The following is a 15,750-nucleotide window of genomic DNA, read 5'->3' as shown; positions in this document are numbered from 1 at the left end:
TCAAATGGTGGGAAAGTGACATATACGTTAAATCCTAACGTTTAACGTTAGCCGGCCGTTAGAGGAGGGGGGGAGGGAATATCAGCGCCCAAAAAATATTTTTTTAATAAATATTTCATGGAGAAAAAATAGGGAGAAAAAATAAGGCCTACCCACGAAATGCACATGAAAGTGTATGATGGTGTTTAGATTTTCCAAGTTCCATTGTGGGACGGTTTTTCCTTTCCCACAGCACTCTAATATAGTAGAAGAGACATCATTACGGCAATATTGGGCAGGATTTTTTGTGAAAAGTTTGAAAGAGAAAAACTTTTCCAGAATTTCATGTTTTCTAATGGTTTGATTACACATAAAGAAAAGTAATTTGAATCACCGTTGTTCAAGTTTTATTTAAATTTATAATTGGTATCCTTCTTAATAAGCCATAACCATACCATAACCCTGACTAAATTGTGGGAACCAAAAAAAAATCCTAGGAAACAATTTTTCCCCAAAAAATGTTTTTCTTGCAATCCGAACAGTCTTCATCCAAACCCATCATAAGTGGATGTATCCCAAAAATTATTTTGATTGGACCATCACAACAATGTAGTCAAAGGATGTTTGTTTAGTTAAATTTAGCCATTTGGTAAATTATTTATCCAATGGCCTCCTTTCTCTGAGAACTCTAGAGGAGCTGTTAGACGCGACCAATTATGTATTCCTCATATTCACACAAAATAATTGCCGTATATTTTCTTAGCAGAGGAGATTTAATTTTTTTTTCCCTGCGTAAGTAAGAACAATATTATCTCTCAAAACTCAATTTCAAAAGTGAAGATGGTTTTGATGTACAATTCTGGCCCATGGCCCAACAATTGTGGGCCCACTGCCGTCCTCAACAATATTGTGAGCCACAGTTTCCTTTGGTCCTGTGAGCCACCCAAGCGATAACTAGGACAAGTAGGGTGTCAATGGACCCCAAACAACAGCCCGATGGAGTATCCGAATCCGAAGTTAAATGGACAGGAGACACACTATTAGGATCCATGGACATAATTTGGATCTTGATCATAGGAAACAGAAAAATTATTGATCGGATCTAGACAACTAATAAAAGCCTTATTATTTAAGGGTTTTTTATAGGGTTGCAACTCGGGTCGGGTTTTGGAGAACCCAACCCTACCCGAGAAATATCTCGGGTCGGGTTTTTTTTCAGAAAACCCACGATTCCCAAACCCGGCCCTACCCATGATAAATGTCGGGTCGGGTCGAGTTTTTTCACGTTGACGCAATTTTTTAAGGAAAATTCTTGTTTGGCAAGGCAACTCAACTCACAGAAGCAGAAATTACACTCACATTACACTTGAATCAAACAATGCTGTAATCAAACAATGTTGTAATTACAATCAAATAATGCTGAATCAAACACTTGAATCAACTCAACTCATAGAAGAAGAAATTACACTCACATACAATAGTAGTGGGTGCGTGGGTTTTCACTTTTAACTTTTAACTAACAATAGAAAAGAATGTACTCACATACAATAGTAGTGGGTGCGTGGGTTTTCACTTTTAACTTTTAACTAACAATAGAAAAGAATGTACATACTATAACTTATGTAACTCGGGTCGGGTCGGGCCCCTTCAAACCTGGCTCGACCCGAGATTCATGCGGGCTTTTGAATGCTCAACCCGGAACCCATGAAACTTGAACTCAACCCAGGCTATTTTCGGGTCGGGTAAAACCCGGCTCGAGTTGCAGCCCTAGTTTTTTAGTAAAAACAAGACATATCCATATTTCCAGCCGTTTCAATTTTCAGGGTTTTTTTTTTTTTTTTTCCGTTCAAGGGTATTTTAATCGGATACGAAGAAGATCCGGAATCCGGTCATAAGGGATTTAAATGGATCGTGACTTAGACATATGTGGTTCCGATCCGAACTTCGGATCCGTTGACACCCTGTTGGGGTTTTCTTCATTTCTCATATAAACCCTACCCGCAACACCATCTCCAAAGAGTCTCTACATCCAAGAAAAAAATTCCAGATCTCCTGAAGGTAAAATGGCGAATCCATTAATGGAGGCTCTCTTGCCCGTTTTACTCGCTTTCTTCTTCGTTTCTTCAGCCTTCGCGAGCTTCGAAGCTCCTTTCATGGTCGCGCACAAGAAAGTCACCCTCTCCAGACTCAAATCAGGCGCCGAGAAAGTCTCCGTTTCGATCGATATCTATAATCGAGGATCTGAGTAAGTTTCTATTAATATCTCCGATTTCATCTTTGATCTGTCGATCTTTGATCTATGTTCACTGTAATTCCGATATTTTCATTTGCATGCTTTCTATGACTGAGTTGTGATAATTAGGGCTTACTTTATTGATTGCAAAAATAGTTTTTTCTGTCATTCTCAGTTCTCGAACTAGAATTGTAAAATCCTAGATTATTCAAGCTAAAACCTGGATTTTATAAGCTAAAACTTGGATTTTTTAAGCTAAAACCCCGATTTTAAAATAATCTACCACGAGGATCTGCGTAAGTTTCCAATAATCTCCGATTTCATCTTTGATCTGTCGATCTTTGATCTATGCCTGCTGTAATTTCGATAGTTTCCTTTGCATGCTTTCTATGATTGAGTTGTGATAATTAGGGCTTCCTTTATTGATTGCAAAAATAGTTTTTTTTCTGTCATTCTCAGTTCTCAAACTAAAATTGTGAAGTCCTAGATTATTCAAGCTTAAACTTGGATTTTATAAGTTAAAGCTTGAATTTTATATGCTAAAACATGGATCGTACATTTTCAGGATTGTAAAATTGAGGTTTTAGCTTAAAAATCCAAGTTTTAATTTAACTTATAAAATCCAGGTTTTAGCCTGTAAAATCCAGGTTTTAGCCTGTAAAATCCAAGATTTTCCATCCTGGATTCTAAAATCCATGTACCCAAAAGGCTAGAGTATGCTTGGATTTTTAATTTCTTTCTTTTTTTCTTCTTCAACTTTTGTGATTTTAGATGCTACTATTGCTTTCACTTTTTGATGAATCTTCCATGTGAATTAGTAAAATTTCCATTTTTTCCACTTTCTCCCCAGATCGTTGTTGTTATTTGCTTTGAATGTGTGGATATATTTTATTCTAGTACAATCCGTGAGTCTTGTTGCATTTCTGTTGTTATGCTTTTTCACGTCTTCGTGTTTTCTCAGGTTCATGTTCATCATTGTTAGAGAATTTAACCGGGTAGAACTCACCCCTAAAAGCTAGCCGTTAGAGGGAGGGTGCCCATTCCAGTATAGCTGATCCCCATCCATTTCACTTATCCAATGTGGGACTATTTGCTTTTGTGTGGAACCCCAACAATCTCCCCCTCCACGCGGAAGCAACATGGGCATTCTCGCCCATCAACGCGGCGACAACGTGGGAACTATGAGATACTATACCAAGGTTTCCGAGATCTTCCTCGAGGGACATTCCCGCCCTCGGAGGCAAACCAGGGTTATCACGCCCTGAGCTCTGATAACATTTGCTGGGACTCTAACCGGGTAGAACTCACCCCTAAAAGCTAGCCATTATTTTGGAGTCCACTAAATTACTATAACTAGTAATCTAGTTATATTTGGAAAGGTTGCTGTGTGAAACAAGGCAATATCCCAACAACAAGGGGCTTTCATACCATTTCTTAGAGAACTTAACCGGGTAGAACTCACCCCTAAAAGCTAGCCGTTAGAGGGAGGGTGCCCATTCCAGTATAGCCCATCCCCATCCATTGCACTTATCCAATGTGGGACTATTTGCTTTTGTGTGGAACCCCAACAATGTCTCCCTCCACGCGGAGATCTTCCCCGAGGAACATTCCCGCCCTTAGAGGCAAACCAGGGTTACCACGCTCTGAGCTCTGATAACATTTAGATCTCACTCCTAAAAGCTAACCATTATTTTTGGAGTCCACTAAAATACTATAACTAGTAATCTAGTCATATTTGGAAAGGTTGCCTTGTGAAACATGACAACATCCCAACAATAAGGTGCTTTGATACCATTTGTTAGAGAATTTAACCGGGTAGAACTCACCCCTAAAAGCTAGCCGTTAGTGGGAGGGTGCCCATTCCCTTATAACCCATCCCCATACATTTCACTTATCCGATGTGGGACTATTTGCTTTTGCGTGGAACCCCAACAATCTCCCCCTCCACACGGAAGCAACGTGGACAATCTCGCCCCTCACGCGGCGGCAACGTGGGAACCACGAGATACTACACCAGGGTTTCTGAGATCTTCCCCGAGGGACATTCCCGCCGTCAGAGGCAAACCGGGGTTACCACGCCTTGATCTCTGATAACATTTGCTGGGAATCTAACCAGGTAGAACTCACCCCAAAAAACTAGCCATTATTTTTGGAGTCCACTAAAATACTATAACTAGTAGTCTAGTTATATTTGGAAAGGTTGCCGTGTGAAACAAGGCAACATCCCAACAATAAGTGCTTTGATACCATTTGTTAGAGAATTTAACCGGGTAGAACTCACTCCTAAAAGCTAGCCGTTAGAGGGAGGGTGCCCATTCCCTTATAACCCATCCCCATCCCCATCCATTTCACTTATTCGATGTGGGACTATTTGCCTTTGAGTGGAACCCCAACAATCTCCCCCTCCACGCGGAAGCAACGTTGACAATCTCGCCCCTTAACGTGACGGCAACGTGGGAACCAGATACTACACCGGGGTTTCCGAGATCTTCCCCGAGGGACATTCCCGCCCTCAGAGGCCAACCGGGGTTACCATGCCTTGATCTCTGATACCAATTTGTAGAAAATTGAAGGATAAATTTCCGATCATATCCTACCATCCAAAGCAAGATAAAACAAACCGCACAGTGGCAAACCATAAAGAACACACAATTTTTTACGTGGTTCGGCAAAGCCTATGTCCACGGGCGATTTAAGAGAAAATACTCTACCAATCAAGAAGTAAAGATTGCAAAAGGTTCTTTAATCAATCTAACACTTGATCGAATCTCAAACCCTTCTCTTGGAACCCTTTCCACAACCTTTCCCTTGCAACCCTTTCCACAACCCTTCTTGACTTCCACTCTTGTTGAAAAACCAAGAGAATCTCCTTGAGAACCCCTCGTCTTCCTTGTTTTCTCTTACCCTAACCAAGAGGCACAAAACCCAAAACTATGTGCGTTTTTCTTCTCTTGTTCACCAACGGAAAAAACTCACTCTTCTTCTCCTTTTCCGACTCTATATGTGGTCTTCTCTCACACGGAAGTTTCTAATCGCATAGAGTGAAAAACCGGGAAGCTTGCCTTAATATTTGGAGTCCACTAATATACTAGCACTACTAATCTGGTTATATTTTGAAAGGTTGCTGTGTGAAACAAGGCAACTAGTAATCTCGTTATATTTGGAAAGGTTGACTTGGAAATTGTTGGGATGTTGCCTTCTAGTAATCTTGTTATATTTGGAAATGTTGACTTGGAGATTGTTGGGATGTTGCCTTGTTTCACACCGCAACCTTTCCAAATATAACTAGATTACTAGTTGTAGTATTTTAGTGGACTCCAAAAATAAGGCAAGCTTTTCGGTTTGGCAGACTTTGAGTATCTTCATTTAGAACAACCAATATACCGGCCAAACTACGTGGGCACTGGGTCCGATGTGAGTAGGATCTCTTAGCCACGCTTCATAATTGGAAAAACGGGCGCCATGGAAGTACATACCACTCAGCCAAAGAAAGATGATGGAGAGTTGACCGAAATGAGATTCTCACCAATGTTTGCATTACTCAAGCTGACATTTTCGCTTCCACTTCGTCCACACCTGCTCGCGCGGGAGCTTCCATCTAAGCGGAATGCTCCCCTACCGATGCATTTTTACATCCCACAGCTTCGGTAGATCGCTTAGCCCCATTCATCTTCGGCGCAAGAGTAGAGTTCAAGTTCGAATTCCATAGATAATACGGATGGAATTGTAGAGCACCGCCCTGTCAAGGCGGAAGCTGCGGGTTCGAGCCTCGTCAGTCCCGACCTAGGATCCGATGAATCGATCAATTTATTTCTCCATTTTCTGTGAAGAGGGGGGGGGGGGGGAGAGAGCAGGATCTAATTCCCATTTCAATCTTTTTTGATTCCATGGATTATTCCCCTTATTACTATGCATAGAAGCGAGTAGCCGTATGAGATGAAAGTCTCACGTACGTTTCTGGAACGGAGATTCTTTGAATAGAATGAACGACCGTAACGGATGTCAGCTCAATCTGAAGGAAATTTTGCAGAAGCTTTACAATCAGACCTCACCAAGTGCCCTTGAGCACCCTGCCAACTAAATGCGCAGGGCGAGAAAGGCGCTCACCTACAACCTCCGCCTGCCTTGGCCTTGACTTGGAGATTGTTCGGATGTTGCCTTCTAGTAATCTAGTTATATTTGGAAAGGTTGACTTAGAGATTGTTGGGATGTTGCCTTGTTTCATACGACAACCTTTCCAAATATAACTAGATTACTAGTTATAGTATTTTAGTGGACTCCAAAAATAGGGCAAGCTTTCTGGTTTTTTCACTGTATGCGATTAGAAACTTCCATGAGAGAGAAGATCGCATATGGAGTCGGAAAAAGGAGAAGAAAAGTGAGTTTTCTCCGTTGGTGAACAAAAGAAAAACGCATATAGTTTTGGGTTTTGTGCCTCTTGGTTCGGTTAAGAGAAAACAAGGAAGATGAGGACTTGTGAAGGGGTTCTCAAGTAGATTCTCTTGGTTTTTCAACAAGAGTAGAAGTCAGAAAGGGCTGCAAGGGAAGAGTTTGGGATTCGATCAAGTGTAGATTGATTGAAGAACCTTTTGTAATTTTTACTTCTTGATTAGTGGAATATTTTCTCTTGGATCGCCCGTTGACGTAGGCTTTACCGAACCACCTAAAAAATTGTGTGTTCTTTGTGGTTTGCCATTGTGTGGTATGTTTTATCTTGCTTTGGATCATGGGATTTGATCGAAAATTTATCTATCAATTTTCTACAATCATCCTTGCTCTTGCTGTGGGTTTGATTTTAAGGTTACCGTTGAATACCAAACTGGGGCATATATCGATCTGTTTTTGAAGAAAACTATAGATGGACTGTGTACTTTTTGTTTAGTGCTTTTCTCCTTTAATTATTGTCAGAGTCAAGATCGTTACTTTTTAACTATCAGTGTAATAATTTAGTATTAACTTGTGACAAGGTGATACTATTAACTGATGGGAAAGAATTAAATTGTATGGATGTCTTGGTAAAACCTACTGGGAGGAATTGCAATTTTTTGGGTTCCTATGATTAGGAAGAGGATTGGGTTGTACATACTGAAATTTTGTTGCCTAATTACACTGAAACCAATCCCAGACAACCAAAAGACGGTTCCTGTTTATGTGCATTATCAAAAGAAAAAAAAGAAACAGATGTCCACCTCTCTCCCCATGGTTGGTTGAACTGGTACTTTCACGACCTAGATTAGTCTTAGATCGTAACTCATCACCCCTCACCCCTACATTTAGTTTCTAGATTGGCTTAGTCAGGTTGGAATTGAACCCAACTAACTCAGCTTCCAAGAAAGAATGATGCTCTGAAGTTCTGTCATGGATTATTTGGGCTGATTTTTTTCATGGTTTTTGGAATCTAAACTTTTGTAGTCTAGGAGATATGTTGACCTTCCACAATGTTCCATTGTAGTGGATTTAGTTCTTTTTTTGTTGTGCTTTTGGTTTTTGAACCCCCTCCCTTTTTTGAGATGATAGTATGAATTTTATTCAAAGAAAAAGAAAAAAGTTGCATCAGGGCAGGGATTGGCCCACAAGAAGAACATACCTACGGACACCACTCTTGGCTAGAGTAGAGCATCCGCAATCTAATTAACACTTCTATGGATGTGCACGAAAGTAAACTCCTCTCCCTGTGCAAGATCTTATACATGATTTGTCAAGATGGTTTGTGACTTCATTTGTAGGCTGTTTGGGGTGGTTTGGGTTAAAGGCAAAATCATATTGATGACGTCTCCGAGGCTTGGGCCCTTCTTGCTTGGCATAAGATAAGGAGGATTCTTTGGAGCCTTTACTTGTTTGTGATCTTGTGGTTAGTTTGGAAGGAGACGTATTACAGAATATTCAAGGGGTCTGCGAGAGGGGTTAGTGGTATTAAATAGACTATCTTTTCCTTAATTGTTCGATGGGCGGTGATTCTCTGAATTTAGTGGCATTATGAATTGTCTATTCGCTTCTCGTGGGATGTGCGGCTCCTCAGGAGCATCCGTCCCCCAGGTGGTTTCCCCTCCTAGGTTCCATGAGCTTAATTTCGATGGATTCAACTTAGGGAATCCAGAGTGTGTTGGTACAGGTGGTCATTTTCATTGTGATATGGCTCTGTGAGTTGTGCTTTTTTGGCCCTATTGGTGTGGTCAACTCCAGTGAGGTAGAGGTGCATGCTCTCTCGTTCAGGATCCATTTGGGATTCTTCTCTCTTTGATGTCCTCATGAACGCAAATTCCCTCAGCTTCATCTGGTGGGCTAGGGATGGCAAAGGTTAACCCTAGTGAGGCATAGGTGCATGCTCTCTCGTCTGGGATCCATTTTGTGGATTCTCCTCTCTTTGATGTCCTCGTGATTGGAGTAGATATCCTCAGTGTCATCAGTGGGCCAGGAATGGCAAAGATTTTCCATAGCACTTTACGGATTCCTTCTAGAGATTTTTGACATAGTGGATGGGCACTCAATCGTATTTCAACATGTTCTTCGCCTCTCCAACAACGAGGTAGACAGTTTGACCCAGACTAGCGTGGAGAGGGATGACTTGATAGTGTCTTATCACCTTCCCCCATAAGGGGATCTATTTTATTTTCTTTTGATGATGGTGTGATTGTACACTTACCCGAGTCGACTCCTTTTTAGCTTGGCCGCGTTCTGCCCGAGTCCGCATTCTGCCCTATGTGAAACAACCAATTACTCCAAAAGCTTAAGCTGTTAGAGCTGGTGTTATTTAATCATTTATACTTAAACAGCGCCCCTCCCCCCCCCACCCCCCCATGTGTGACCCCTCTTTTTTGGGTTGTCCATACTGGTGGCACATGTGGCCCATCTTTTTGGGTTAAAGGATAAAAGATAAATAACGCCTTTCTCCAACAGCTTAAGTTTTTGGAGAAGTTGGTAAGTTAACATGCTATCCGAGCCAAAGGTCGTCTCGAGTTAATCTTCCTATAATCTGCAATAATGAAGTCCTAACTCCATGACAAGCCTTGGAATGATTTTTTTTTGAAACGGGACAAGCCTTGCAATGATAAATCTCATAACTGTTCTTTCCTAACAAAGCAATTTAAGTGAGCCCTTTACATCCCAAATCATTTTAGCCACCCTTGATTCTTGGGTAGTGGTTGTGGAAATTTGGGGAGAATCAGAGGATAGTTCTTAGCTTTGGATAATGGTGACCGAGGAAAAGTACGGGAAGATCTTTGGAGGGTGGAATTTGTTCGATACTTTTAGGTTTTATGGTGTTACTGTTTGGAGATAGATCACGAGTTCTTTGGCTCAGTTTCAGACTGAGATCCGATTAAGAGCGGACTGATGAGAGAGTATTCGCTCCTGGATCGATCCTTGGTGTGGTGCTTCCTCCCTTAAGATGACTTCCCTGAGTTATTCATTGTGGCATCCGAGAGACATATTAGTGTCAAGGATTCATTTTGTAGGCATGATGGCAGGGTGGTCTGGAAAGTACAGTTTAGTAGGGATTTCCTTGACAGAGAGGTTGATTTGGTTGTCGCCTTCATGTCTAAGCTGCACTCGGTATTTATCAGAAGAAGTGGTGAGGATAGAAGGATTTAAATCTGATCGCTTAAAGGGAAGTTTTCAGTTCATTCATTCTACCATTGCTGGCCCCGTCTGCTTCTCCCTCTCTGGGAAGAATTATTTGGAGAGCTCCTGCGCTTCCTCTTGTTCGTGGTTTTTGCTAGTGTGCCTGTCTCGATGAGAATTATAAGACCTTGACTGCCGGTCACCTTCAGAGCCGTAATCAGATTGTCGTCGATCATTGTGCTTCATGCCTTTTTGCCGAGGAAATGATGGATCACATCTTTATCCATTGCAAAATTTCCAAGGACATTCAGTCGTTTATCTGGAGTCTCTTCGGTGTGAGATGGGCTTATTAGTGCCATATTGCGGATCTTTTTGAGGTATGGGCTTATGCTCCTTGGCCTATGAGGGGCCGAATTTTATGGAGCTTAGCTTTACTTGCTTTTCTGTGGTTACTTTGGAAGGAGAGAAACAATAGTCTTCAAGGGCTCTTCTAGGAACACTACTCTATTCTCCACTATCCTTCACTGAGGCTGCCCTTTCGGACTTTTGTGGTAATTTGGAGTCGTTTATTCAGCACTTCTAGTCCTAGGCGAAGGTCCGGTTGAGTAGGCCAGTTGATGGATAAACCTTCTCCTAGGTGGTCTCCTGCTCTTAGGTTCTTTAAGTTGAACTTTGATAGTTCCAGTATCGGAAAATGAGATAGGGGGGCCTTCCATGGTCCAATTGGGGAGAAAGATTCTACCGAGGTAGAGGTTCATGCTTTGTTGACTGGAATTCGGCTCATGGTCAAGTCACTGGTTGAGGAAGCGGATAAGCTAGTTTGGGAGATTTCCCAACGCCATTGAAGAAGTGTTGGATAGGGTCGAGGGATATACATCATTTTACCATGTTTTGCTCTCCACTACTTGTGATGTCTATCATTTGGCCTTATCAGGGGTGGATATTGCTTTTGAGATCTTTGTTCATCTCCTTCCTTGATTTAGTTTTTTGTTTGCTTTTATCTCTTTTGCTTGGCATTGTTTCTGACTCTCTCGGTCATTGGACTTGTCTCTTTTCCTAATAAATCATTGCCATTCCAAAGAAAAGGATCCAAGTAATCACGGATGGAGGCATATACTCCAAAAGAGATGTCCCTTCCTCACCCAAATGTCAAGAATGCAACTCCCCTGAGAGAGAAAGGAGCGACGAAACACCCACTCACCAACCTCAAACTGAGACGATTTATGCCACAATTTTCAAGGCTCCTGATAGTGGTTGAAAAGGTGATTACAAGTTTCTTCTGCCATCTTATATAAAATACACCAGTTTCAATCCGGCAGTTCTTCCTCTTTAACAAGTCAATGTATTAATTTTGTTGACACTACTTTCCAACATAATGCTTGAACCCTCGGAGGAATATGGGTTTCCCACATTTGGCTCTAGGAGAAAGAATGCTTTTCACCCAAAGCAAAGCTTTTCTTTTTTGGTTGGTAAGTTGGCTTGAAACCATAAGCTTGCGCTTGCACCACAAACCACCTTCCAATCGAAATATGGGTTCAAGCCCACCCAAAACAAAGCTATAGTAAAACAGATATGAGAAAGTCCCTTGAGGTTTGAAAGCCCAAATGCTGTTGTCCACAATCGATGAGGAAACATATGCCTTCTCAAACAGTCAAGCCGATCTAGTCACTCTACCAAACACTCAAAATATGAGAGGCAAACCCCTTTCTCACATACTAACCTATATAGACTTGATTAACAATGACACAAAGGGACACGACTTAGCCACAAATCTTCTCAAACCCTCCACCCCTCTCCCCAATCCAAACCAAGCCAACCAAAAGTACTCTTTCTATCACTATTTCTTCCATGTATTTACCTCTTCCTAACTCTATTCCCACCAATCCTCCGATATTTGCCCAAGATGATCATTTTCCACGAAGTGTCCTTTGCTTCTTCCACTCTCTGTAGCCACTTTCTAGAAGAGCTTTATTTCCCAGGTAAAGATTGCCTAGACGAAGTCTTTCTGATTTTTTTTTGAAAGATGATGAGAAATGATGTGTCTGATTTAATTCTTCCAAAAGAAAAAGCCCCGGACTCTTTGCAAACCGTCCCTGCTGATTTTCTCTCTTCCATTAGTGCGATAGATGTAGAGTGTAGTAAGGTCCGGGCCTACTTTGAAAACTATGACGTGATCTTAGATGCAAGATCTTTCCATGGAGAACTAGATGTTTTTGTAGGAAATGTTTCCCTCTCCTTTGGTTGGGCCCGTGGGACCAAGGAGTGCATCCAAGAGGGTGGGTTTTGATTCTGGAGGTGGCCAACTGGTTGCTGTTCACCGTAAGGGATGCCTCCAAGATTTTCGTCGTATAACTAATAACTCCAGCTTATCTTATTCTATATTCAAAAAAGGGAAAGGAAAGGTGGTGTTTGAGCATCCCCAAGGGTCTGGTTTCAATGTTGACTCTGATGACCTTCTGGGAAGCCCTCTCACCTTGCCTGTCTTGTTTTCTGGATGCAGAAGCATCTATTACTTCCATTCCGAATTTGGAGATTAAGGATCTTAAATGTGATCTGATTTCTGATGGGCGACCAGTCTTGATGGTAGAGTATATGTCCAATTTGATTACATGTCAATAGGTTAATAAACATTCACTGGTTGCTTATTGTTAGTTAATGGGCTTGAAACTCGTTGGTTGCAACTTGGAGTATAGCAAATGTTTCTGAAAGGCTTCTTAGCTATGTTACCCAGATACTTGTATGGCAAGGATCTAGTATGGATCCTATCAAAAAAAGGATCTAGTATGGAGATATTTTATCGTCCCATAATTTATTTTCAAGGCTCCAATAGAAATATCCTTATCCTAGTATCCCGTGTTTTGAAGGATCCAAGTATGATAGCTTCTTAATTGCCTTGCTAATAATGATTTCTTGAGTTCTTTGTTTTGCATAGATTTGCTCGGTCTTTGTAGCCATAGATCTGGTATAGATTGCTATGATTGAGTGCTTCGGCCTTGGTAACTAGCATCTTGAAATTAGATATCCATTAACAACAATTTAAACCTCAGTTGAGGTAGGAGGAATTTGATCCTGCACCACATTTGTATATTAGTGCATCAATCAGCCCATTTAGCTATGCTTTTGATGATCTTTTGAGACCTTTGTGCCACAGTTTGTTTTTAATTCCACTAAAGTTTTAGAGGCCTTGTTGCAAATCATAATTTAATTGGAAACATTTTACTATTATTTGTGCATCCGACCAAGCTGATTGCTTGGAGGTGATAAACCTAGAAAATCTGCAGCTGATGAAGCCAAATGTCAATGAGTGTTGGGTTTCCTTCTATGCTTTATCTATTATACATGCTCCCTGATTTTGTATGAACTCACATAATTGCCACCCAGCTAATTCTATGCTCTCATATCTCATATTTATTATTACTTCTTTTCAAAATTCTTTCAGGACTGCATATGATGTAAGCCTTAGCGACGATAGCTGGGCTAAAGATGTATTTGATCTAGTCAGCGGAAACACTTCTAAATCATGGGAAAGGCTCGACGCGTGAGTTTCATCATACTGTTACCAACTTTTTGTCAGAATTCTGTTATTTTTTCTTGACGTAATTGAAAATAATCTGCATTATCGGCAGCGGTTCTGTGGTTTCTCATTCATTCATACTGGAGTCCAAAGTGAAAGGCATATTCTATAGTGCGCCTGCTATTATCAAATTTCGTATCCCGTCAAAATCAGTGCTGCAGGTTTGCTTGAAAGAGAAACAGGGAAAATAAAAACTATTGTAAACAATGATTTTTCCCATCTTTCATAATAAAATAATGATTTTTTCTCTGATTTCTCTCCTCGCTCATTATTTATTAAATTTCTTCCTAACCAGCCCTCTATTCCCCTCTCTCACAATGGGCAAACAAATATCCTATGATTTTTTTTTCTTGCATTCATCTGAGGAATAATTCATATGTGATTATATGACACTTGTAAGTTGCCTGTTGTAGGAGGCTTATTCAACCCCCATACAGCCTTTAGATATCCTTGCTGACAGACCTCCAGAGAAGAAGTTTGAATGGGTAAGCTCCTATTATCGTCTTTTTCACTTTGTGGTTGTCCTTGTGACCATCTCTAATGTCAACTGTTGTTTTTTCATGAAATCACATATCTGCCAACCAAATATCTTTAGGCGAAGGTGAGAATCAAGCCTTACTCTATTTTTCAGTTTCTTAGTTCTTAGTTTGACCTTTTTGGAATTTTTCAGATTATACAACTTATTGAGAACCCCTTCTGTATTTGCAGAGGCTTTTGGCAAAATATGGATCACTGGTTTCGGTGCTCTCGTTTGTATGCATGTTTGTATACTTGATCCTATCCCCATCAAAATCCAGTGCTGCCAAAGGAAGCAAGAAAAGGCGTTGATTCTTACTCGGGCTACAATTACCAACCTTATCTCCAATCGGTTTTGAGGCAAGAACAGTCTTTTTGAATCCAATCGAAAGTTTTCCAAGTTTGGAACGGATTTTCTTTTCTAGTTGATAGTTTACGAGAAACTTTGCAGTGAGTTTTTCGTGTCTGTACATCGGCTAACAAAGCAGAGGGTATATTCAGAGACTCATCCAAAGTGCGATTTGGTTTGCCTATACTTTGATCGATCAGGACTTGTAGGTCAGGCCCTTAACTTTAGCAAATGTGATTCCATGGAAATGGGTTTAATTATATCAGTGTTTGAAATTAGGATCTATATTCAACTTTCATTTTAGTACTGAATTTTGCCTGTTAAGTAGTACTATCAGCTGCTGATACAACCCAGAATTTGGATTACAACATATGAAAGAGAATTTATATGTGCTTACTGCATTCCTTTCTCTTTCAATAATGTTACTCCCCTACATTTTTCTAGTTAGCTATTAAAGCTATTACATTTCTCAAAACAGAACAAAATTGTGGGAGTGACTTTGTCCATCGAAGAAATGACGGAAACCTTCCTTCCACGCATGATATCATATTATGTCGTATTTTATAAAAAAATCGAAACAAAACATGCATTCGACCTGTGAAGACTGAAGAGGGTTCCATTTTCTAAGGAGCTTCTGGTATTCCTAATCTTACTACAGAAACCAAAATAACACATAAAAGAGGAAAACAAATCCTCTTATTTCTTTTTTCTGGTTGTCTAGTTGTTAAATGTTCGGCTCATCTAAAATACCGTAATTCTCTTGTGATTTTTCCGTTTCTTTTGTAAAATTCCCCTCTCAAATTTCTGTTTTCTTAAGCTTTCTCATCATTTTTTACAAAGAAAGAAAATTCTCCTCTTTTTTCCCTTTTTTTCTGATTTTTTTTTTCAATTTTATTATGGGCGGAGAGGTTGTATCGGGAGAGAAGCCGAAGGCATGAATCCTGATAAACGAGACCAAATGAGAGGGAGGGAGGGTGATTTTTTCATGGAATTTTGTTTGGCAACCATGAATCGTTGGAATAAAGGTAGGGAGTGCAGAGGGAATTGAGTGAGATGACGTGAAGTGGCAAAAAAAAAAAAAAAATAATGAGGGAAAAAAAACAGTTTTTCTTTTCCTTATCCTTCAACCACTTTTCTCCCTCTCTCCCTCCTTACTAATGCCCTCAATTCTCTATTTCTCTTCATCTCCCTATTTTCTTGCCCCTCGCCCACCACATGATAAACTAATATTCCATGAAAAAAACGTTCATTGCTGCTGTTGGGGTTCCATGGAAAAGCAATAGTCCCACATCGGACATGTGAAATGGATGTGGATGGGTTATAAGTGAATGGGCACCCTCTCTCTAGAGCTAGCTTTTAAGTGTGAGTTCTACCTGGTTTGAGTTCCTAACAAATGGTATCAGTCTATCAGAGCTAGGGCATGGTAACCCCGTTTCGCCTCCCAGGGTGGGAATGTCCCTCGGGGAAGATCTTGGAAACCCCGGTGTAGTTATCTCATGGTTCCCACGTTGCCGCCGCACGTTGCTTCCGCATGGAGGG

At 40.7% G+C, this 15,750-nt stretch overlaps 1 protein-coding gene across 2 annotated transcripts; it reads left to right on the top strand.

Annotated features, from left to right (window-relative positions):
- Positions 1–1,874: 1,874 nt before the first annotated feature.
- LOC143845590 (uncharacterized) lies at positions 1,875–14,541 on the top strand. 2 transcript variants are annotated; one of them, XM_077353968.1, is made up of 5 exons: positions 1,875–2,224; positions 13,212–13,310; positions 13,399–13,507; positions 13,760–13,947; positions 14,055–14,541. In XM_077353968.1, the coding sequence occupies exons 1-5, from the start codon at positions 2,043–2,045 to the stop codon at positions 14,119–14,121; spliced, it is 645 nt and encodes a 214-aa protein (XP_077210083.1). In that variant the 5' UTR covers positions 1,875–2,042; the 3' UTR covers positions 14,122–14,541. The 2 variants fall into 2 exon arrangements, with proteins under 2 accessions (XP_077210083.1, XP_077210084.1); XM_077353969.1 differs by having other exon boundaries at positions 1,883–2,224; positions 13,760–13,831.
- Positions 14,542–15,750: the final 1,209 nt, after the last annotated feature.

This window comes from Tasmannia lanceolata, unplaced genomic scaffold (assembly GCF_043159265.1).
Source record: "Tasmannia lanceolata isolate RefF3 unplaced genomic scaffold, GAP_Taslan_0.1 ptg000015l, whole genome shotgun sequence".
Lineage (NCBI taxonomy): Eukaryota > Viridiplantae > Streptophyta > Magnoliopsida > Canellales > Winteraceae > Tasmannia > Tasmannia lanceolata.
Note: the sequence above shows the minus strand (reverse complement) of the source record. Positions and strands in the feature narration are given on the sequence as shown.

Excerpts from the sequence above, each read along its gene's own strand:
- LOC143845590 (XM_077353968.1), top strand. The coding sequence starts at position 2,043 with ATGGCGAATCCATTAATGGAGGCTCTCTTGCCCGTTTTACTCGCTTTC. Across the intron at positions 2,225-13,211 it reads ATCTATAATCGAGGATCTGA|GACTGCATATGATGTAAGCC; the intron begins GTAAGTTTCTAT and ends AAATTCTTTCAG. Across the intron at positions 13,311-13,398 it reads TCATGGGAAAGGCTCGACGC|CGGTTCTGTGGTTTCTCATT; the intron begins GTGAGTTTCATC and ends CATTATCGGCAG.